Source organism: Pelophylax lessonae (assembly GCF_965119305.1).
Source record: "Pelophylax lessonae genome assembly, chromosome: 1".
Classification (NCBI taxonomy): Eukaryota; Metazoa; Chordata; class Amphibia; order Anura; family Ranidae; genus Pelophylax; species Pelophylax lessonae.
In genome coordinates this window covers 169,881,387-169,906,131 of record NC_138768.1, presented here as the reverse complement: position 1 = coordinate 169,906,131, position 24,745 = coordinate 169,881,387, and the positions used below count along the sequence as shown (strand labels likewise).

The following is a 24,745-nucleotide window of genomic DNA, read 5'->3' as shown; positions in this document are numbered from 1 at the left end:
TTCCCAACCGTGCTCCAGTTACCCCTCATCTGCACTTGGACTTCCCCGGCCTGCACTGCTGGACTGGTCCCCCCCCCCCCCCTGAGTTTGGAACTGTGGCCGTCGCCACTGCTTCTCGGCCGTAGTGTTCAGCCGCAAGCTGTACCGCTAGCGGTCTAATTTTTTGGTTCTTTTGTTTTGTGTACAGATCGTCCCCTGGCTTCCCCTGCGTTTTTATGGGGTGCTCAGGGAACGATAGGGCGAGCCTTCTTGGCTCTGGGTGTTTTGATATGTTTATTCAGTGTATGTTTTTTTGTTTTCCTCTTTGTTTTTTGAATGTTTGGTGCATGGATTCCTGCTGCACTGTTGCTCACCAGATGCTCCCATTTGACCGTGATCCCATTAGCTTAAGCCTGACTCTTGCAACCAGTCATGGCGTCACTTAACCCCCACACTTTCACTGTTTTCTCCTGGAACGTCCGTGGCCTTAACTAGGCCCGCACTTCCCAGGGTGTTCTCGAGAGATTTACTCGACTGGGCGGAGGCGGCTGGGGTCCGGGAGGCCTGGCGTTGGAAACACCCTACGCGGAAAGTTTACTCTTGTCTTTGCTACACACAAAACCTCCTCCAGGATTGACTTTGCATTTGCTAGCCCGTCCGTCCTGTCGGAGGTGGAGGCTGTGGCTTACCTTCCGAGCGGTCTGTCCGACCATGGTCCCTTGCTGGTCACGGTGTGTTCTGGCTATGCCCGCAGCGGCTCCATGTGGCGCCTGGGTGCCCAGTGGATTGACCACCCGGACATCTTGACACAGACCCCTCCGGTTCTACGTCCTCTCCTGCCATGGTGTGGGACGCATTTAAGGCCTTTACCAGGGGCCACTATATCTCCACTATTAAAGCTGTTCGCCTGCAGCAGTCCGCCGATAGGGTGGCCTTGGAAAAGGCGGTCGAGGAGGCCTCTGTCCGATATGGTCTGGACCCCTCAGCCCCTAACTTTGAGGGCCTCCAGGCGTTCAGGCGAGACCTCCAGCTTTACCTCTCTGAGATTACCAGATTGTCCCTCTACCAGTCGCGGCAGCGATTTTTCGAGCAGGGTGATCATAATGGTAGGATGCTGGCCCAGCTCTCCCATCATGATGCCCCTCTGACTTTGATACCTGAGCTCGCATCTCCCACGGGGAGGGCAATCACTTCACCTGACGAGATTCTGTCCGAATTCTGTGCCTTTTACTCCCATTTGTATACCACCACTCTCCCATCGGACCTTCTCCCGGAGGATCTGTACCCCCTTCTGGATCTGATTGCTCTGGGTTGGCTGTCCGATCATGAGAGATCCGGTCTGGTCCACCCGGTTACTGAGGAAGAGGTGGGGCGGTGATCCGCTCTATCCCTAAGGGGAAGGCTCCTGGCCCAGATGGGCTGCCAATTGAATTTTATCGGGCCCATTTGGGCCTCCTGGCCCCCTTGCTTGCTGCGCTGTTCAACAATTGCTTGGCAGAGGGGGCTATACCCCCTTCCATGGCGCAGGCGCATATAATCCTGATTCACAAATATTCTAAAGGCCCTAAATTGTATGCCTCCTTTCGTCCCATTGCCCTACATAATAACGATCTAAAAATCCTCACTAAATTGCTGGCAGACAGACTACAGCCTCTACTACCCTCTGTTATTGACCAGGACCAGACCGGCTTTATGGCCCAAAGATCCACTGATATCAATCTCCGCAGGCTCTACACTAATTTACAGGTGCAACATGCTAACTCAGGATCCAGAGTCATCGCCTCTCTCGACATCAAGAAGGCGTTTGACTCGGTGGAAAGGCTCTTCCTGTGGGAAATACTCAGGCGGATGGGCTTCCCGCTCCTGTTTATTAGATGGCTGCAGACTATTTACACCTCCCCTATGCCATCTGTCTTGGAGGTAGTCACCCATGTTTACTTTGTCTTGGGGTACGCGGCAGGGATGCCCTCTCTCTCCGGCCCTTTTTGCCATCGCCATGGAGCCACTGGCGGAGGCCCTGCGGGTCTCTCCGCATATTAAGGGCTTACAGGTGGCCTGGCTGGAGGAGAGGGTGGCCCTGTATGCGGACGACCTCCTGTTGTTCCTAAATGATGCTGGCCCATCCCTTGAGGGTGCCCTTCAGATACTCAACGCTTTCTCAGAGGTGACGGGTCTTCGGGTCAATTGGTCCAAGTCACTGTTGCTGGTGATTGATCCTGGGGCCAGGGGCGGGGGCTAGTCTGTTGTTTCCCTTCAGTGGGTGGATAGCTTTACCTATCTCGGGGTGCGGGTGTCACGGGAGCCCTCTGACTTTATCGCCTTGAATCTGGATCCGGTAGTCTCGGTGATTAGGGCCAAACTGAAGGCGTGGGAAATCTCCCACTTTCTCTGTTAGGCAGAGTTAATTTGATAAAAATGCAACTCGCCATTCACCCCAGTGGATTCCAAAATCCTTTTTTTCTAACTTTAACAAGCTTTTCTGGCTTCTTATGGGGTCCTCGCCCTCCTAGGTATAAACTTTCTACCCTCATGCGCCCCCTATCTCAGGGAGGTCTGGCCTTCCCTGACTGTCACAAATATTTTTTGGCGTTCCAATTGGTCACGGCTGTCTGGTGGTTGGCCCCAGAGGCTTCTAACTCTGCAGTGGTGGTGGAGGCTGCGGTGCTGGGGTTGATGGAGGCACTATCCCTCCTCCTGTTTAGGGGGCCACGGGCTCCCTATGCCTTGACTACCTCCATGAAGACAACGCTCTGGGCGTGGCGCCAGGGGCTGATCCTGGAGGCGTACCCGAGCACAGCGTCCTCCCCAAGTACCCCTTTGTGGATTAATCCTCATTTATACCGCTTGCCCGACCCTTTACTCTGGGCCAAATATAATATTAAGAGAGTTTCAGACCTCAGGACGGATCTGTCTCTTCCGTCTTTCACCCACCTAGTTGCTGAACGTAATATTCCACCCTCACTCTTCTTTCACTACTTACAATTGTCCCACGCCTTCAGAGCCCAGTTCCCAACCAATGTTTCACAGCTGGTGCAGCCGGATCTGGAACGTGTCTTGCACCATGACTGCTCTAGCTGGGTGGTCTAGGTGCTGCACAGCCATCTCCTCCGGGTCTCCTCCCCGGAGCTCTCTGGCCTACACTCTCGTTGGGCCCAGGATGTTCCGGATCTGGACTCGGCCTGGCTGCACATCTGGGATTCGCCTTTTAAAATATTGGTCTCCATGAGGGATCGCTTGATTCAATATAAGATTGTTCATAGGGCGTATCTCACCCCTCACCGATTGCATAAAATTTATCCTACTCAATCTCCGGAGTGCTGGCGCTGTGGACGGGCTCTGGGTGATTTTTTCCACATTTTTTGGACGTGCCCGGAGCTTGCCGCTTACTGGTCCCAGGTATTTGAGGTGTCCTCCACTCTACTACAAATCACCATGGACCTCTCTCCCAGGTTTGGCCTCTTGGGGCTACTGGATGAGCTGGTGCCCAGGGTGGCAGACCGTACCCTCCTGGGCCTCCTGTTGTTTTATGCCAGAAAGAATATTGCCCTTCACTGGCGCCAGCGGGCTCCCCCCACGCTTCTGCAGTGGAGGGACCTGGTGGACTCGGTCATACCCATATATCGAGATACCTAGTTTCACAGAGGCTGCCCTAAAAAGCATGACTGTGTTTGGACGAGGCTCTTCGGCTGCCTTGCTTGCATGATTGTCGTGGTTTGGTGGCCCCCAGTCTGTCATCCCGGTCACCTGGGATTTGCTGGCATTATTGTGTATGTACTGTTAATCCTATCCATTGCGTTTAGGTCTAATGTGCTTATTTCCGCTCTATCATTTGCCCTGTGGGCAACAGCATTTCGATTGTTTTACATGTGCCTCTGTACACTGAGTCTACTGCACCACCTTTGTTGTTGTTGTTTTATTGTTCTTGTTTATTCAATATACCAATAAAAAAGATTTTCAAAAAAAATAAAAAATTATTGCAGCAGTGAGTAGCGCACTACTGCAGCAGTAGTCCACTTACTCCAATCCACTCTCTAGCTTTTTTCTAGCACTTTTGCACTGACTGCAGTGCAGCACAGTCAGTGCAAAACTGCTAGAAAAAAAGCTAGATAAAAGCTAGACAGTGGATTGGAGTGGACTCAGTGGACTGGACAGACACTACTACTACACTTCAATACTCCCAGTTAAGTAGAACAATATTATAGTGCAGAAAGCATAACATTTCAGCATGTTCACCAGTTAAATTGCTTCTTTTCTTTTCATAAATTGCTGCCACTTCACTAAAAACACGCTCACTTGGCACTGAGGAAGGAGGAGCAGAAAGGTATCATCTAGCATGAGAAGCTAGTCATTTGTAGCATGCCTCATTTTCTTTCCACCACTGAAGAAGATCACTACTTTTTCTGTCAATTACTCGTTCCTTCAAATAGAGATGAGGTTCATCATCCAGGCTCATTATTGCAGATTGAGAAGAATCCCCTGCATGAGACCCCAACATAACACTGAACATGTCATCTATTTTACCACAATGAAGTTTCTCTTCTTCTGTCCGTTGTCTTTTTGGACATTTTTCTCCTTTAGCATCCTGCTCTTCCACATTAGAAACCTGCTCTTCTTGACTTTTCTTTTTGGCAGGAACCTCCTACACCTCCTGTTGAATATCTTCTGTCAGCCATTGTTTTGCCTTGGCCGATACATCATCAGAAGAGAAAGAATGGTTCTTGTATCGAGGATCCAAAAGACATGCAAGCACAACATTTTTATTCTCTTCATGCTTCTCAAAACATTTGGCGAGGCTGTCCCTCATGGGCTATCTACATGTTTTTGTGCCACGTGTGTTGGGTCCTTCCCATTGAAGAAGCATCTTCAGCACTCTCACACATGGGATGACAGTTGACACAGATGAGTCGTAATGACTCACCTCTAGTGTCACTTCCTCTATGGGGAGGAGGGTCTCAATGACATTGGCTACAATGTTCCACTGATCAGCAGTAGGACAAGAATATCCTCCAAGTCCATATTCACTGTAATATATGGTAAGAGCTCGCTTCGGCTCCAGCATCCTTTGCAGCATGTGTAGCGTTGATTTCCATCATGTTGGAACAGCCTGTATCAAGTTGTTTTTGGGTAGACCGAGGTCTTCCTGAATGCACCTCAGTTGCTGCTTGGCAAGGATTCATTACACTTCTTCAGCATGCTAATTATGTCAAGCAAAGATTTCTGGTTTGACAGACCATCATTTACCACAAGTTAGAGGGTGTGTGCTTCAGCAAGTCTCATTCCTTTCACCTTGTTCGCTCCGCTGTCTCAAAGCACAAGCATCACTCGGTCTTTGGTGATTCCCTATTCTTCTAGCATGCCTAGAAACATTTATTTTATGTACTCCCCAGTGTGGGATCCTTGTATCACTTTTTTATTCAACACCACATGCCTTCTTGTCCATCCGCTTTCAATGGAGTGGCATGTAAGACTCATTAGTGATTCTGTTTGTCCTGACCTGCAGTCAGTTGTGAATGAGAGTGAGTTGCCAGCATTCTCTGGTTTCAGCATAGCCTTTACTTTCTCAATGACCTTTTGAGAATCTTTTCCAGCATTTCGGTTCGATAAAACTTGTCACTCTTCAGTGTGTACCTTGGCTCAACTATGGACATCAACCACCTTAATCCAGAGTCAGACACCATTGTAAATGGCTGGTTATCAGTGACCATCATCTCTGTGATTACTCTGTCCAGCAGTTGGGATCTTCCACCTGATTTTAGCCACCTGTTTTTTTTTTTTTTTCTGAAAAATATTGGATATTGTTGCCTGGGATAGTGATGTTTTACCTTGTGATTAATTTTGTTTTTTCTGTCTTGCATGAAACAGTTCAACATGATGAATTCTTAGATGGGCCCAAAGATTTGACGTATTTATTGTTTATGCAGTTATTGATCCCATGCTTACATTGTTTTTGCACGTGTTGCACAGTGCTGCTGATTTTCCTGGAGATGGAGATGAGAAATAGTCCCACACCACACTTTTAATTTTTCGATCTTCATCCATCTCCATTGACATTTGAAAGACACTACTACTGAAATTAAATATTAGGCTTGGTGGGTGGGTGGCTGGCTGGCTGTGGCTGGCACCCTGTGGTGGGGGGCTGGCTGGCTGGCACCCTGATGCGGGTGGCTGTCTGGCACCCTGTGCTGGGTGGGTGGGTGGGTGGCTGGCTGGCACACTTTGGTGGCTGGCTGGCTGTCACCCTGTGGTTGGTGGGTGGGTGGCTGGCTGGCACCCTTTGGTGGCTGGCTGGCTAGCACCCTGTGGTGGGTGGGTGGCTGGCTGGCACCCTGTGGTGGGTGGCTGGCTGGCAACCTTTGGTGGCTGGCTGGTACCCTTTGGTGGCTGGCTGGCACCCTGTGGTGGGTGGCTGGCTGGCTGGCACCCTGTGGTGTGTAATAATAATGGTAAAGGGTATGGGCGCTACTTCTAATATGTGTTGATATATTTCACATCAGAATCAGACTTGCAAGAGGGCAGAGTTGTAAAGATGAATATCAGCCCATAATTTAGAAACATCGGGAAGGGTTTGAGTGTTAGCGTGGAGATATCCATATACACCAGGACCAGCACCAGAACCATAGACCGGCTGGAGTCTGTAGAGGGATAACCGCAGGATCTCCTGGATTACCTATACTGCTGTGCAGAGCTTGCTACCCCTTCACAGGGGAAAGCATTGCGGTGAGTGCAATTCTTATAGGGGCACTGCATCACCGCACAGAGCACAGCCAAGTAAGAGATAAGCACAGAACCACCATCTCACCTACCTTCTTTTAGGCTTCTTATATACTTGGTAATACCACAAGCACCAAAAATGACCACGAACTGTTAGCACTTAGATTTATTTTTGGATTGTCTGGCACTACAGCACCTTCAAAGAGTGATGTGGCTGAAAGCCCATCTCAGCACATAATATTGGGACTTTGGATTTATATTTGATCTGGAGAACTTATTTATTTATTCATTTATTTACTAAAATATCTATCACTATTTTTCACATATAACATTGCAGCACTTTATTTATTTATTATACCTTTGTATTTATTATACTACAGTATAGTAGGAATTCACGTTGTCACAGGTTTGACACTGCAGCACTTTATTTATTTATTATATTCTTGTACCAAAGAAGGAATTCACCATTTCACAGGTTTTGATATCACTTTATTTATTTATCATATCATTGTGACACTGAGCACGAGAGCACTTTACAGCTATAATATATTGTATGCCGTGTATGCATAAGTGTGTTGGTATGTGTTTACCATATGTCACACCATTAGCACTATATATTTATCTATAACAGATATATCATCGCATACCAGTGTCAAATATGTCAACACATATTAGAAGTAGCGCCCATACCCTTTACCATTATTATTTCAGTTTCATACTTCACACCTGGGTGAGAAGTATTTTAGGGAGGCTGCAGACTTCAGGATTATATATTTTTATCTTTCCTTTAGCATTTTTTTCTATTTGCGCGGGATTACCATACCACTATTTACTCTGTGCTGTATGGCTGCCAACCTTTTGTGGCTGGCTGGCACCCTGTGGTGGGTGGCTGGCACCCTTTGGTAGCTGGCTGGCTGGCACCCTGTTTGGCTGGTTGGCACGCTGTGGTCGGTGGCTGGCATCCTTTGGTGGCTGGCTGGCTGGCACCCTGTGCTGGGTTACTGGCTGGCACCCTGTGGTGGGTTGCTGGCTGGCACCCTTTGGTGGCTGGCTGGCATCCTGGCCTGTAGTGGGTGGCTGGCTGGCACCCTGTGGTGGGTGGCTGGCTGGCTGGCACCCTGCGGTGTAGTGGATGGTTGGCTGGCACCCTGTGGTCATGTGGGTGGCTGGCTGGCACCCTGTAGTGGGTGGCTGGCTGGCACCCTGTGTGGTGGGTGGCTAGCTGGTACAGGACCAGGGCCTGTGGCTGGCTAGCTGGTACAGTCAGGCAGGGCCTGTGGCTGGCTGGCTGGTACAGGCCTGTATGTGGCTGCGGTGGCTATGTTAAACTGTGTGCACTGTGTGACTGTCACTGAATGAGCAATTGAATCACTGTCTGACACTCACTGTGCCGACTCCAGTACAGTACTACAGTCAGGGTCGCTGATAGGGGGGACCACCAGCCCTCTTGTAGGGGGCCCGAGCACACAGGGGGGCCCACACAGAGAGGGGGATTAGTGATGGACAACAAATACAGAAATCTTCCTCCAGCACCTGAATCTGATCTGTCCCTCTCCCTGCTATCAGCTTGTATCTGTTGAGAAAGAGACAGTTGTCCCTCACTAATCCCCCTCCCATGTGGGGGCCCCTCTCCCAGCACTTATCTCTGCTCAGGAGTTTATTTGTAAATTGTAACTTTGTTTCTCTCTCTCTCTCTGTCTCTCTGATCACTGAGCTCCAACTTGCCCAGCCTGTATATTTTTCTCATCTCATCTTTTTTATTAAACATAGTTTTTTTTTTTTTAGATTTAGCAGGAATTATGCGAGTTATGTTATATTTGTGTCTGCTAATAGTGATTTTGTTGTAATTTTAACTAAATATATCTTTAATATTTTCTTGGGGGGGCCCTGCCAGGTAGTCTGTACGGGGCCCCGGGATTTCTGGCAGCAGCCCTGACTACAGTACTACAGAGACTCCAGTGGCTGGTGTCCGTGGCAGCTGTTAAACAAACACACTGGTGTTGTGCATGCATGCATCCCAAGTCGACTCCACAGTCTAGACGAAGCTGAGGGAGGTGGCCTAAGAGGCAGAAGCTGTCCCAGAGTGCGCAGAGGAGCGTGTCGCAACATACGCGATGACGTCACGGCAATATCTGCAATATTGGTAACCGCCGGGGCCGATTCCGATATATCGGAGAAAGTGCATATCGGCCCTCGATATATCGGCTTTGCCAATAATCGGTCGATCTCTAGTCTGTACTAACAGAGGGTAAACATTTAGAGGCTGGGCTTCTTGTATTGTGTGCTAATGAGAGGAGACTCAGCCTGCCCTAAGCCTTTCTATTGGGACAGACTGATTCTGACATTGTTCAGAAATGCTTGAAGTCAGCCATGAGGCCTTCTCCCAAGAAACATCTAAAAGGTAATAAATATTTTCTTATATATAGGGGGTTTTTTTTTTTCTCAAATTTGACTGCAAACGTGGTTCTGGATAATTTCCATGAAAACCTACACAGAGCAACCCAGAACCTGCTCCCGCCGGTGCTCTTGGCTCCTTCTCTTCTCTATGTGCTATCATAAGAAGCCACTTCTCAAGGAGGCACACCTGCGGACTCACTGCTGAGCTGTGCTGTGTGCCCCCCTCTCCCTCCTGACAGAATTTGATTGACAGCAGCAGGGGCCAATGGCTCCCACTGCTGTCTCTGAGTCTGGTGGGAGAGAGAGAGAGACCAGCAGCATTGCAGATGGGCCAAGTGCTGGAATCAGATAGGACTTAAGTAAGCATAATGGTAAATGTGGAGGCAATACAACTAGTGGAAAATGTTCACCTTAATGCAGGGAATACATTAAAGTAGAAATGTCTAGCGTTTAGAACCACTTTAAATTTGTATCTAGCAGACAGAGTACAGGCCAATTGTATGAATTCAATATCCCCATTTTTTTGTCTTGTTAAATCGTTTTTATTAAGATTATTTCAAATAGTAACAAACAGGGAAAATAAATCATAATAATAACTGAGGAAAGCAAACTCATAAAACTTTGCTATTATGGCCAGTAGCACATAGGTGCAGTTATGTAATCTAACTTCATGCCCATGTAGATAAGCCATTACAGCATTAAGCAATCCAAATATACAAATAGCATTAATACTTATAAGATGAGGTCGCTGATGGCCATTCTCGAATAGGGCCACCCCCAACCCCCCTGAGCACCCCAAATGGGTACACACTGTGTCCAGTTGGGGGGGGGGGTAGACCCTCCGACAGTTAAACATCCGCGGACCACCATATATTAGACTGACATGTACATAGTTCTACAAGGTGTTATTTGTGACACTAACAGAGAATACATGAAAGGTAAAGTAAAGGGAATACTCTTTGGTAGTAAATCAAAGCAGGCTAATTGGGCTTGAGACCAGGAGCGGCATTAGGATGCTTTAACCAGGGAATCCATTGTTTGCTAAAGGTAGGCATTCTATGATCTTTAACAGCTATTAACTTCTCAAAATGTCTTTGTGTGTTTACCCGTGAAGTAAGTTCCTGAATTTTTGGTGACTCAGGTGATTTCCAATGGCGAGTGATGGTCAATCTAGTAGCAAACAAGATGTGGAGTACTATAGTCTGGTACTTCGGAGGGATCAGATCTATTCCCAAGTTCAAAAGTGCCAAAGCCGGCCAGATAGAGAAGGTCGTGCCCAGAAAAACTCCAAGCAAAACCTCCACTTCCTTCCAAAAGGGTTGAACAAAGGTGCAATCCCAAAGGATATGATACAGTGTTCCTACCTTATTGCACCGTCTCCAACACAACGCACTGGAGGAGGGATAGATTTTAGATAGCTGAACTCCTCCCTGATGTGCAAGGTCAGGATTTGAAAATTGACAGGGTTCATAGGCTCCCTAAGCCGTCCTTTTTGCCTGAGAGAGTACCTAGAGACGTCATTGCAAAAATACATTTCTTTCGTGTGAAAGATCGCTTAATGCAATATGCAAGACAACTTGCCTCCTTGCCTGAAGCATATGCAGGTATCTCACTCTACACAGATCTTTCTCAAGCCACTGTAGCTGCCAGGAAAAATCTTAACACCATCACAAAAATCCTGCGCAACAATAACATCAAGTACAGGTGGAAGTTCCCGACTAAACTTGAAATTGATTGGAACAACAGAACCTTTTGGATTTCTGACCTGGATGATGGCCTCCTCTTAATGAGAAAATGGGGACTACTCCCCCCAGAGGATGATGAAGACATCGCGGACCAACCCCTCCAGCGGGAAATTCGGGTCGCTGACCCTCCTACCACACTACGCTGTGGTTCTTCCACCTTGGAATTATTACACCGAGCTCTCTGGGCCCCTACCTGACCGTACTCCCTTGAGTTGCTTTTCCCCTCCTAAATTGACAGATCCCGTCCGGCTGGACTATTGATCTTAACCCCTTAGAGATGCGTATAGGATTCACCTGTACAATGGGCCGCTGGAAGATCCCCTTTTTTGTTGTCTTATTATTCTTTTTATTTTTATTTCATCAGCAAACCATTTGTTGGTGCACCGTGCACTTCTTTATCACCTGGCGTGACTTTGTGGCACTCTTTGGAAAGACGCTGTTAACAAACAAGCAGATATTCTATGCATACAGGAGACGCACTTCACAGCATTGAACCCACCTAAATGCTCTCAATATCCCCATTTTTGCCTCATAGTACAAAAAAATTGGGGGTGTCTTGAGTGAAGAATGTTTTTTCTGAGGGTCCAAAATTCCATTTGTTAACTATCAAATCCCCAATACTTTGATATTGTATAAATGCATAATAATTCCAATTTTCTTTAGCAATTTAAATAATTAGAAATTGACCTACAGCAAGAAGAAAGAGCTCATTAAAGGGATTTAATGGGATCAATGTCTTTACACATGGCATGGAAAATGAACAAAGCATATCCTTCTACAGTATGTACTTCCCTTAATCAAAAGCCCCTAGTGTAAATTCTGTCTGCTGCTCCGTTCTTCTCCAATTTGCTTGAGTAATTTCTGACAAGTCCAAATAACCAAGGAGGACAGGGGAAGAGAGCTCCAGCACACAACAGGTGATTGACAGCCTCAGCTGTGCAGGGGGGGGGGGGTGTCCATTCCCTCCATCCAGGTCTCAGACCACATTCAGTCCTTCTGTATGAGCTGTGCTGTGTGTGACATAATAAACTATTAACAAAAATGTGAGGAGTGTACTCACTTTTGTGAGATACTGTATGTCTTTAGATAATCAACCCCATTGTGTTTACTACATATGCTGCCTGTCATGATAAAAGAGAAATATAATGAGCTGGGTAGTGGGCAATGAGCACAAAGTTACATCATGATTTCAATTATAATTAGATATGCAACATATTAGACCTCGCTTTTCATACCATTTGTACATAAATAAAGAAATATAAAAAGGGAAAGGTATGGTTTCTCTCAAGAGGACAAACAAAAAGTGGAAAACAGAATGCCCTTCCTTCATTATCATGACATAATTATTTTTGTAAGATGTTGAGATCTATGAGTATATTGACTACTATACGTGAAAGAGGAGGGGATGCACTGAGAATGGAAATTCACCAGATCTTTGAACCCCAGCTTGTATACATTAGACCATTTGAGACCATAGAGGATATAGGAATTCCATTTTTCTCTCCTTCATCGTTTCTGTGCTCCTTTTTGTTTTCTTACTTGTTATCCTAAAGCCTTTATTTGTCACGCAGGTGCAACTTTTCGCAAAGACAGGATGAGCCGAAAAAAAAGGAAAAACAAGAACAGAAAAGGTTCAGACAGTGAAGACTGTAAGTAATAGCAAAATGCATAACTACATTGAAGTACTGTATGTGCTGTACTGTATATCCTGGTAGGGTAAAAGAATATCAAATGCCAAAACTAAGTTATTCCTTTGTATTTACATTTCCCTACTCTACATCTGCTTTTTCTGATATAACATCTGTTTTATTGATGGGTATAAGTCTGAGTAAGAAACCAGGTGCCCATGCTGCCCCTCCTCTGGCCTCCAGGGGCTCATCCTGGCACCATACTGCCCAGCAAATAAAGGAAAAAAAAAAAGAAGAGCCATATTTAAACCCATTGGAGTGAAAAACATTAGAGGGGTTTGGCCACAGACTGGGACTGTCATCTAGCCAGGCAGGTACAATAAAACATGAATTGAGTGAGATAATCAGTGTACAGCCCCTCCATCTTTGTTTGCAAAGCGGGTAAAGTGGAAAAAACGAACAGCGCTATGAAAAAATGTTCTGTGTGACGTTCCCTAAATATCTGCGGAAATACAAACTTAAAAAAAAAAAAAAACCACGTACTTCTAGTGTCCATGTTTTATTGATTGAATGCATATAGATGAAAATGAGTATGGTTGTTTGTTGAAGTATGTGTTACCACAGATATTTGGGGAAGGTCGCACAAAACATTTTATTCATATTGCTGTTTATTTTATTTTTTTCACTTTAATTGGTTACACTAGGTGGCAGTGTATACAAACACATAGTTGGGGCAGCTGTGATACACACCGTTGCAATTTTATTGTTTCCTTTTTTTTTTCATTTATATATTCATGTTTTTTTTTTTTTTTTTTTTTTTTTTATCTTTTTTGTTATCCTTCTTGGGGGCAAAGGTTTTTGTGTATATTTTGCATACCAGGTGCCAGGTCTAGTTTTGTTATTCCTGTAAAGTGGATATGTGAGCTGTCCTTCTGTTCAGTCGCGTATTGGCAAACGTGCGGAACACGAGTTAATACATCAGACTACTTTAGAGTTTAACATACACAGCCAGTCAGACTAATGACTCATTTTTGAAGTGTATCTAAAACCAAAACCTTTATTTTTATTTATTTTTTTAAATAGGATGGCAAGGAGTTAATCCCTGACCAGCTTTATTTTTATTATCTATTTCACCTCCCCCAATATTCACTTTTTAATTTGTCTTGGCGTCGACAAGTGGAAAAAAAAGAAAAACTGACAGCGGTGTTCACTTTTCCCTACTCAATCTAAAATCAGTTTAAATGTTTTAGCTTTAAATATATTCTAAGCAAGGGGAATGTGGCCCAAATCACTTTATTATTGCAAAATTAGAATCCTTTAGGCGCAGGGTGAGGATGTAGTCCTATTTTTTTACTACAAATTGTAGTTGTTTGCTTTCAAACACTAAGGGTCCATTCACACTAGCGCGACTTGTCAGGCGACTTGGTCACCTGACAAGTCTCAGTCGGTCGCTCGCCATTGAATAGTACAGGACCCGTTCTAATAGGAGCGACACAAGTCGCTCCGACTTAGAAAAAGGGTCCTGTACTACTTTGGGGCGACCTGGAGGCGACTTGCATTGACTTAAATTATATGAAGTCCCTGCAAGTCGCGCCGAGGTCTTCAGACTTAGTAGTTAAATTCCAAAATGAGAACAAATCAGAATTGAATGTTACATTGTAACTACTTTGTATATAAAATGTCTTGTGGAACAGTTCTGTTCTGTTTTTTTTTTTTTTTTTTATATGAAATCTAAATCTGGTGTCCAATATACAGTTATCTTTTATATTTAAAGAGGAACTGCAGTCTGCTCACATAATTTGCAAAAAAAAAACATATTTGCCATTCTGGAGCTTCCCTCCAACCACTTTGCATATTATTTTATACTAGACATTAAGCCCGTTAAATTAATGGGCGCTAGAACATATGGCTGACTGAGCGGCTCTCGCTTATCTCTTTTTTTTTTCTAACAACGCGAGAGCCGCATGACATAGCCAGCTCTGCACATAGCGTCCCTGTTGCCCTAGCAAGAGACACGTGCAGAGCTGACGGAGCGGTTCTTGTGTGCGAGCGCATACAGGAGAATGCGGGGCTGCGCGCATGGTGCAGGGGAATGCTGCGGGGCTGCGCGCATGGTGCAGGGGAATGCTGCGGGGCTGCGCGAATGGTGCAGGGGAATGCTGCGGGGCTGCGCGCATGGTGCAGGAGAATGCTGCGGGGCTGCGCGCATGGTGCAGGAGAATGCTGCGGGCATGGTGCAGGAGAATGCTGCGGGGCTGCGGGCATGGTGCAGGAGAATGCTGCGGGCATGGTGCAGGAGAATGCTGCGGGGCTGTGCGCATGGTGCAGGAGAATGCTGCGGGGCTGCGCGCATGGTGCAGGAGAATGCTGCGGGCATGGTGCAGGAGAATGCTGCACGCATGGTGCAGGAGAATGCTGCGGGCATGGTGCAGGATAATGCTGCGGGCATGGTGCTGGAGAATGCTGCGGGCATGGTGCAGGAGAATGCTGCGGGCATGGTGCAGGAGAATGCTGCTGGGCTGCGCGCATGGTTCAGGAGAATGAGGGGCTGCACGCATGGTGCAGGAGAATGAGGGCTGCGCGCATGGTGCAGTGGAATGAGGGGGTGCGCGCATTGTGCAGGGGAATGAGGGGCTGCGTGCATGGTGCAGGGGAATGCGGGGCTGCACGCATGGTGCAGGGGAATGCGGGGCTGCACGCATGGTGCAGGGGAATGCGGGGCTGCGCGCATGGTGCAGGGGGGAATGCGGGGCTGCGCGCATGGTGCAGGGGGAATACGGGGCTGCGCGCATGGTGCAGGGGGAATACGGGCTGCGCGCATGGTGCAGGGGGGAATGCGGGGCTGCGCGCATGGTGCAGGGGGCTGCACGCATGGTGCAGGGGAATGCGGGCATGGTGCAGGGGAATGCGGGGCTGCACGCATGGTGCAGAGGGCTGCGCGCATGGTGCAGGGGGCTGCGCGCATGGTGCAGGGGAATGTGCGCATGGTGCAGGGGAATGCACGCATGGTGCAGGGGAATGCGGGGCTGCGCGCATGGTGCAGGGGAATGCGGGGCTGCGCGCATGGTGCAGGGGAATGCAGGCATACTGCAGGAGATGCGGTGCTGCGGGCATGGTACAGGAGTACCATGCCTGCAGCACTGCATCTCTTGTAGTATGCCTGCAGCCCCGCATAATGGCAGGCAGTGCGGTAGTGGAGTCTCACTTACCTGTTCCTGATGTGTGCTGGGGAGGATGGGGGAGCTCCTCAGTGTCGGAGGCCGGGTCCCGGTATTGGGGGGTCACCCCCGATAATGGTGCGGTGTGAGGGCCATTGTACTGCCGATAGTTTCAGCCACTGTTCTAAATTCGTATGTGCTGGGGAGGCGGGAGGCGGAGTTCCGATCGCTTGCCTTGGATTTAAAAATGGCGCCACCCGGCGCCAACACGTCTTTGCGTATGCGCCGCCACTCGGGAAAGCTCGAATACGTTCGGCTATGTCCGGAAACGTGTACGGCTTTTACCGAGCAGCGGCACATGCGCAGTGATATGTTGGCGCCGGGTGGCGCAATTTTTAAATCTAAGGCAAGTGATCGGAACTCCGCCTCCCGCCTCCCCAGCACATACGGAACTCGGAACAGTGGTTACTGAAGCTATCGGCAGTACAACGGCCGTCACACCGCACCATTATCGGGGGTGACCCCCCAATACCCGGCCTCCGACACCGAGGAGCTCCCCTAGCCTACACAGGTCAGTGCCCGCCCCCAACCCGCCCCCAGTCCCAACGGCTGTCCCTGGTGCACATGCGCAGTAGAGAGTGAGAGACTGAGAGCACGTCTTACACAGAGAGACTGCATTACAACTACAGTAAGGGCGGAAATGACGGCAGCAGAGGGAGCATAAAACAGGAGTAGATATGGCGCGGCCGAGACCAGGAAAGAGGAAAAAGATAAACTTTAAAATAAAGGTATTTCTAGAGGGTTATGATGTGAATATTTAATGTGTAATGTAATTATATTGCATGTACGTTTAATACATTGTAAAAGTTTGATTTTCATAGCTGAGTTTACTTCCTCTTTGAGTCTGGCTGCAACCATTTTAACTGTGGGCAGCTAAAGCTGCTGCCTGTTCACCCTCTGGATTTATACAGAGGCACACACACATACACATACAGTATCTCACAAAAGTGAGTACACCCCTCACATTTTTGTAAACATTTTATTATATCTTTTCATGTGACAACACTGAAGAAATGACACTTTGCTACAATGTAAAGTAGTGAGTGTACAGCTTGTATAACAGTGTAAATTTGCTGTCCCCTCAAAAACACTCAACACACAGCCATTAATGTCTAAACCCCTGGCAACAAAAGTAAATACACCCCTAAGTGAAAATGTCCAAACTGGGCCCAATTAGCCATTTTCCCTTCCCGGTGTCACGTGACTCATTAGTGTTACAGAGTCTAAGGTGAATGAAGAGCAGGTGTGATAAATTTGGTGTTATTGCTCTCACTTTCTCATACTGGTCACTGGAAGTTCAACATGGCACCTCATGGCAAAGAACTCTCTGAGGATCTGAAAAATGAATTGTTGCTCTACATAAAGATGGCCTAGGCTAAAGCTATAACTGAGCTGCAGCACAGTGACCAAGAGCATGCAGCGGCTTAACAGGAGGGGTTTCACTCAGAACAGGCCTTGCCATAGTTGACCAAAGGAGTTGAGTGCACGTGCTCAGTGTCATATCCAAAGGTTGTCTTTGGGAAATTGATGTATGAGGGCTGCCAGCATTGCTGCAGAGATTTAAGGGGTGGGGGGTCAGCCTGTCAGTGATCAGACCATACACCACACACTGCATCAAATTGGTCTGCATGACTGTTGTGCCAGAAGGAAGCCTCTTCTAAAGAGGATGCACAAGAAAGCCCGCAAACAGTTTGCTGAAGACAAGCAGCCTAAGGACATGAATTACTGGAACCATGTCCTGTGGTCTGATCAGACCAAGATAAACTTATTTGGTTCAGATGGTGTCAAGCGTGTGTGGCGGCAACCAGGTAAGGAGTACAAAGACAAGTGTGTCTTGTCTACAGTCAAGCATGGTGGTGGGAGCGTCATGGTCTGAGGCTGTATGAGTGCTGCCAGCACTGGGGAGCTACAGTTCATTGAGGGAACCATGAAGCAGAGCATGATCCCTCCCTGCGGAGACTGGGTCGCAGAGCAGTATTCCAAAATAATGACTCCAAGACACCTCCAAGACAACCACTGTCTTGATAAAGAAGCTAAGGCTAAAGGTGAGGGACTGGCCAAGCATGTTTCCAATCCTAAACCCTATTGAGCATCTGTAGGGCATCCTCAAATGGAAGGTGGAGGAGCGCAAGGTCTCTAACATCCACCAGCTCCGTGATGTCATCATGGAGGAGTGGAAGAGGACTCTAGTGGAAGCTAGTGGAACCGGTGAAGCTCTGGTGAACTCTATGCCCAAGAGGGTTAAGGCAGTGCTGGAAAATATTGGTGGCCACTCAAAATATTGACACTTTAGGCCCAATTTGGACATTTTCACTTGGTGGTGTACTCACTTTTGCTGCCAGCGGTTTTTAGACATTAATGGCTGTGTTTTGAGTTATTTTGAGGGGACAGCAAATTTACACTGTTATACAAGCTTTACACTTACTACTTTACATTGTAGCAAAGTGTAATTTCTTCGGTGATGTCACATGAAAATATAAATAAAATATTTACAAAAATGTGAGGGGTTTACTCACTTTTGTGAGATACTGTTTATACAGACACACACACACATATATACATATATATATATATATATATATATATATATATATATAGACAGACACACTCACACCACTTCTTGCCTGCACATTTCTCCTCTCTGAATGAATAAACATGGATCTCTGCAGTATATATACAGTGGGAATCAAAAGTTTGGGCACCCCAGTTAAAAATTTGTATTAATGTGCATAAAGAAGCCAAGGAAAGATAGAAAAATCTCCAAAAGGCATCAAATTACATATTAGACATTCTTATAATATGGTGGGATACAGGTTAGGTTCCTCCTTACCCGATCTCGATCCTCAGAATATGGGGTTAAAAGAAAGGCTCCAGATAGTGTATTATCGTTTTAAAAGTTTATTCATCACATATTCATAAAAATCGGAGCGAAGAAAGACTCAAACTCCAAGTTTGCAGGTAAAGAAACCGCTTACAAACACCTCCTAGCAGAGTGGCGAGCGGGGTGTTCCGGCTTGCGTTCCACGTGGTGCGTAGCGTGCTGACGTACGTTCCACAACCTTGACGCGTTTAGTCACTTCCTGTGACGTTTTCAAAAGGTAGGGTAAGTCTGGTAAGTCATTTATTTCTACCACAAGCCACAGGAAAAGAGGAATCCACGTCACGAAAGTCACAAACTTTTATTTTTTGAGCACGAAGCACTTTGCACCTGATCACCACTTGAAAAGACTTTATTTATTGAATTTTACATTTATTTTATTCACATATATTGATCACCACTGGAAAAGACTTACTTATCTATTTATCAATTCCTTGGAACTTTTTATGAATTTTCATGTGTTTAATTGATTTGTGTTTTCACTTATACTGTAAAGATAAGTTTTCAACATTGTTCACATACATTAAGTTAATTATTTTTCTGCGGCAAGCGCTGTATATAGCCTAGGCTATTTTTCTATCATCCATTTTAAATCTACAGCTGCTGCCACACAATATATATTTGTATATTTATATCTCACTAATTACACACATTTTTATATTTTTATCTTATATTTAAACAAAACCTTTTCCGAGGCGCGGGGAGATACACTAGTATAGTGTTATCTTTTTTCTATATTCTTATAGTATGTCAACAAAAGTTAGATTTTAATTCCATCATTGACACTTTCAAAATTACAGAAAACAAAAAAATGGCATCTGCAAAAGTTTGGGCACCCTGCAGAATTTATAGCATGCACTGCCCCCTTTGCAAGGCTGAGACCTGCCAGTGTCATGGATTGTTCTCAATCATCGTCTGGCAAGACCAGGTGATGTCAATCTCAAAGGTTTTAAATGCCCAGACTGGAGAAGGCTATAAGAAGATAGCAAAGCATTTTTAGATGTCAATATCCTCTGTTCGGAATATAATTAAGAAATGGCAGTCATCAGGAACAGTGGAAGTTAAAGCAAGATCTGAAAGACCAAGAAAAAAATCAGACAGGACAGCTTGCAGGATTGTGAGAAAAACAATTCAAAACCCACGTTTGACTGCACGATCCCTCCAGAAAGATCTGGCAGACACTGGAGTTGTGGTACATTATTCCACTATAAAGAGATACTTGTACAAATATGATCTTCATGGAAGAGTCATCAGAAGAAAACCTCTTCTACATCACCACAAAAATCAGCGTTTGAACTTTGCAAATGAACATATAGACAAGCCTGATGCATTTTGGAAACAAGTTCTGTGGACCCATGAGGTTATAATTTAACTTTTTGGCCGGAATGAGCAAAGGTACGTTTGGAGAAGAAGGGGCACAGAATTTAATAAAAAGAACCTCTGTCCAACTGTTAAGCATGGGGGTGGATAAATCATGCTTTGGGGTTGTATTGCAGCCAGTGGCACAGGGAACATCTCACGAGTAGAAGGAAAAATGGATTCAATAAAGTTTCAGCAAATTTTGGATGGTAACTTGATGCCATCTGTGAAAAAGCTGAAGTTAAAGAGAGGATGGCTTCTACAAATGGATAATGATCCTAAATACACCTCGAAATCCACGGGGGATTACATCAAGAGGCGTAAACTGAAGGTTTTGCCATGGCCTTCACAATCTCCTGACCTTAACATAATTTAAAATCTATGGATAGACCTTAAAAGAGCAGTGCGTGACAGACAGCCCAGAAATCTCAAAGAACTGGAAGACTTTTGTAAGGAAGAATGGGCAAAAATACCTCAAACAAGAATTGAAAAACTCTTGGCTGGCTACAAAAAGCGTTTACAAGCTTTGTGATACTTGCCAAAGGGGGCAGTAAAAGATATTAACTCTGCAGGGTGCCCAAACTTTTGCAGACGCCATTTTTTTGTTTTCCTGTTATTTTGAAAGTGTAAATGATGGAAATAAAATCTAACTTTTGTTGACATATTATAAGAATGTCTAATCTGTAATTTGATGCCTTTCGGAGATTTTTCCATCTTTCCTTAGCTTCTTTATGCACATTAATACAAATTTTTACCTGGGGTGCCCAAACTTTCGATCCCCACTGTATATATATATATACATATATATATATATATATATATATAGATATACACGTATATATATACATATATATATATATATATATATATACACACACACACACATAGATATATATATTTTGTGTTTCAAACTTTATCATACCCGAGATGCTATAAAGAAGGACGCACAGTAAAAAAAAAATCATGTGTAAATAGTTGGTTTTGGCTGCTCGTTCTTAAGAATTACATGCAAAATAATGGTTACGCTTTCAGCACCTAAAATCGGAAAGAATCATACCACCAGGGAGGTTAAGAAAAGTGGGTGAGGTAGTGGCGTACGCTCGCTGAGTTGCCTGGCCACTAATGTGTGTGGTTTGTTGGCTTTATCATAATAGGTTTGTCGGAGTCGAAGAAGGGCTTTCTCAACTTTCCCAAGGTCAATATCCCGTAGAACCATTCTGGTGCTGATTATATCCCTGAGGATGGATCAGTGCTGTATTTTGGCCTAGGCCAACTAGGCCCAGGCCTAGGGCGGCACTTTGCAGGGGGGCAGCAAAATAGCTGCCCCCACCTCCACCTGAGAGTCTATTGGCCACTATTTGCTAGAGCCAACCAGTGACGTCACGGCCGTGACACCCTGGCCCTGGGCATGATTCAAAGTGGAGGAGGATTTAACTTCCTCCTCCTCCACACCTAGTGCTTGTGGGGCCCAAAGAGTCCTGCTGGTCCCGTGACAGTGGGGTGCAGGGCAATAAAGCAAAATTCACCAATCCACCGCCGACAGCAGCTGCTGCTGCTGAGCTGCGACGTCTTCACACAGCCACCGGGCAGCCGGCCGACCCTGGAAGCTGGCTAGAATTGAGAGCCTGCGAGGGAGAAGACCTCAACTGCCACGGCGCCATCCTGTCCTAAGCAGCAGCGAGTGCAGCATCCCTGGTGCCTCCCAGAGCCTGCACTCCTTCTCAAACCTCCTCTCTGCTCCCAGCTGGGACATCAACAGGCTGACCGAGGGCCCAAAAGATGAGGACAGGCAGGAGGTAGGTGCATCACTCAGGAAGGGGTGGGGCAAATTTTAAATAGGAGGGGGAGGGGGGGGCAATTTTAGTCTTGCCTAGGGCAGCACAAAACCAAAATACACCACTGGGATGGATAACGAGGGGGGTGACAGCAGTCGTGCTTTCAACTGTTGGAGTTTAGCATCCAGCAGCTGAGGAGTCACTCCAGCATTTCGCTTTAGGGCGGTAGACAGTAATATACATTGACCAGGAAAGGTCGCTTTATGACCCTCTAATAAGGAGGCGTGGTAAATGTCTGGGAAACTGTTTTCCACAAAGTATAATTTCAAGTGTTCTCCAACTCCACTCTGGAAGGAGTATGTTTAAGCAGAAACTTATTTAAGCGCCAGTGACAAGCTCTAGAGAGAGCGTGATCGGGGTAAGATCAGACCAGGGTATCGCTTGAACATCAGAGCTGTTGCAGGCTCTAAGAGTGGGAGCATTTACAAAGAAATAGTCTATTTGTGAATGAGATTTATCGGGGTGGGAGTAGAATGTGAATTGCTTAGCTGATGGATAGGTGGTGCTCCATGCATCAAATAGAGCATACCGTTTGGTCAGTTGGCATAAACGAGTAGATTGTCTGTCTAGGGCCAGAGAGGGTCGTCCACGACCCAAAGTGTGTTTAACTGGGCTAGTGGAGAAAAATAAGTATCCCCCAACCACCAAATATTGATGAGGAGAAGTCGTGAAGGGCCAGGCTACGCTTAACATTAGAATTGAGACCTTTCACATTTAAGGACAGTATCGCAATCACGGTGGACACAGAAAGAGAAAATACAGTAGCATACCTAACAGTCCAGAAGTAGTGCAGATATGCCGGGGGTGGTCAGTGGAAGTCCCAAGATAGGCCCTGAGCCGGTTAACCAGAGTCATTTAGGTAGGCGGAGAACTCAGAGGGTGGTGGGTGTCCAGGTGGCATGTGAGGGAAAAAGGAAGGGAAGGAGAAAAGCCAGAGTAAAGGAGGAGAAGAAAGAGAAAAAAAATCGTAACCAGCGACAACAAAAAAGTACCAAAGACATTCAACATTTCACAATATAACCTGCTTGAATAAAATGGCGGGTTGGGTGGTCCCTCCCAACTGGGGTATGAGAAAACAAAAAGAAAAAAAAAGAGAAATCCCTTCAGTCAAGGGGGAGGACAAAAAATAAAAGAAAACCCTTTGGAGAACCTCATAAAAAGAGGGCAGTTAGACCAAGGGTGGGTGCGCTAATACCACTTCAAGGCCTGCCTATTAGAGTAGCTAATAATAAACCTGCAATTTTCAACTAGCTGTAGCCCAATAAAAACATAACACATTGCTCAACTGAAAATGAAATAGGGGAAGCTCATAATCCAGGGGGCTAGAACACAAGTACGCCCCCGCCACTGGTATCCAAACAACATCAGGGGGGGAGGTTAGTGGAATTGGAAAGTAGCAACAAGCATTAATCAAAAAAAAAAAAAACACATCATTATCAAATGGATAATTTTCATATAGTAGAGACATCTGGAAAGTTTATGAGGCTATAACTAAAGATATAGCCCTTGGATGGTGAGAGCCTGAGACAATGTTCCTGAGAGAGTTCAGGAAATAGGATCAGATGGTAAACGTTGGGTAGAAAAAAATGGCACCAGTCACCATCAACCATCAGCAGATGGGCGCTTCCTCCCAATGACTTAAATCCAGGGCTCCGCGCGCAGAGTAGGGACCGGGAGAGGTTCCCGGCCTGGGGTGGCTGGAACAGGAATGTCCAGATCTCTGCAGAAGGACTGGAGGTCCTCCGGACCGGATATCATAATGTAACAGATCTTCCATCTCTTTTAGCTGTCAGACTAAAAGGAAATCACCAATGGTATCGGAAGTCATGGTCCCGTAGCGTAGTGAGAAGTGGCTGTAGAGAGCGGCATTGCTGGAGCATGATCCATGACAGGTCAGGAAAGAGCTGTAAGGAGGCACCATCAAATTCTTTAGAGAGCATAAACCATGCCTTTTGCATGATCTCTTCTTTGAAAGCGTAGTTATCGACCCTGCAGATCACATCCTGTGGTCTAGATGCTGGGCCACAAGGACAAACAGCACAGTGGGCACTGTCCAATTTGACTTTCCGGTGAGTCGGGCAATGCAATACATTATTGAAAATAGCCCAGGACCCTGATATTGTTGTGCATGCCTCTGTTGTCCAGGTCCTCAAGATGACACTGAAAGTCACGGAGAGTAGAGGCCTGCGAGGCAAGGTGATTGTGAATTTATGAGAGTTCTTGCTTAGTGTCATGGACATCTTTCTCTAGAGTTGTGACTCTGGTACACAGTTGACGAGGATCAGAGCGAAGCATATTGATTTCAGATCTACATGTCTCACGTACCTCCTGGATAGGTAATCAGAAATCTTGCTTTGTAGGCATACGGCGTGCATAATCTTGCCAAGTAGTATAGGCTTCATGATCATTGTCAGAGTCTATCATGGTTTCTACCTGGGCACCTGCTGCTGTAGACAGGTGGAAGGCATAGGAGGCCTGGTGACCCTGAGGAAGCTGGCAGGGTGCCTTAATTTGCTATGTCTGTCTGTCTGTTTTTTTGGATTAACCAGGTGGGCAACTGGAATGAGAATCCGACCCATGGTAGCCTGCTAGGTGCAAGGTGCAGGGGGAACTCTCCTGGCGTGGGGTGACTGATGGGGACTATCCCCTCAATGTGTGAGAGCGTAGGGGAAGGGATTGGATCGGGGTCCTAGTCAGGAGATGAGGATTCCCAAGGGGGAGAAGATTGGGCTGATTGAATGGGAGCAGATGTTGAAAGCCCTGCAAGACACGGGGAAAATGGTTGAGATAGACTGTCCAGCAGATGCTCATCCGAGGGCTCAGGAGCAGTCAAGGAAGGACTGACAGAGGGGTCAGGGTTATGGTCTGGGGACAGATCCCCCTCGGAGCCATACCTCAGTGATCCGGATCCGGTCCCTGTCAGTGCGCATGGAGGAGATGCCGCCCCATAACTAACCTTTTTTAAATATACTTTAGTATTAAAAAATTTGTATAT

General features: G+C 46.2%; 1 protein-coding gene across 1 annotated transcript in view; it reads left to right on the top strand.

The window, feature by feature from the left end:
- The first annotated feature begins 12,424 nt into the window (after positions 1-12,424).
- The window catches only part of LOC309557836 (uncharacterized protein), a 102,312-nt gene continuing 89,991 nt past the window's right edge, over positions 12,425-24,745 (top strand). Inside the window, exon 1 of the mRNA XM_082260615.1 lies at positions 12,425-12,481. Within this exon, the coding sequence (XP_082116741.1) occupies positions 12,427-12,481 (55 nt within the window). The 5' untranslated portion in view covers positions 12,425-12,426. The remainder of the gene's footprint in view (positions 12,482-24,745) is intronic.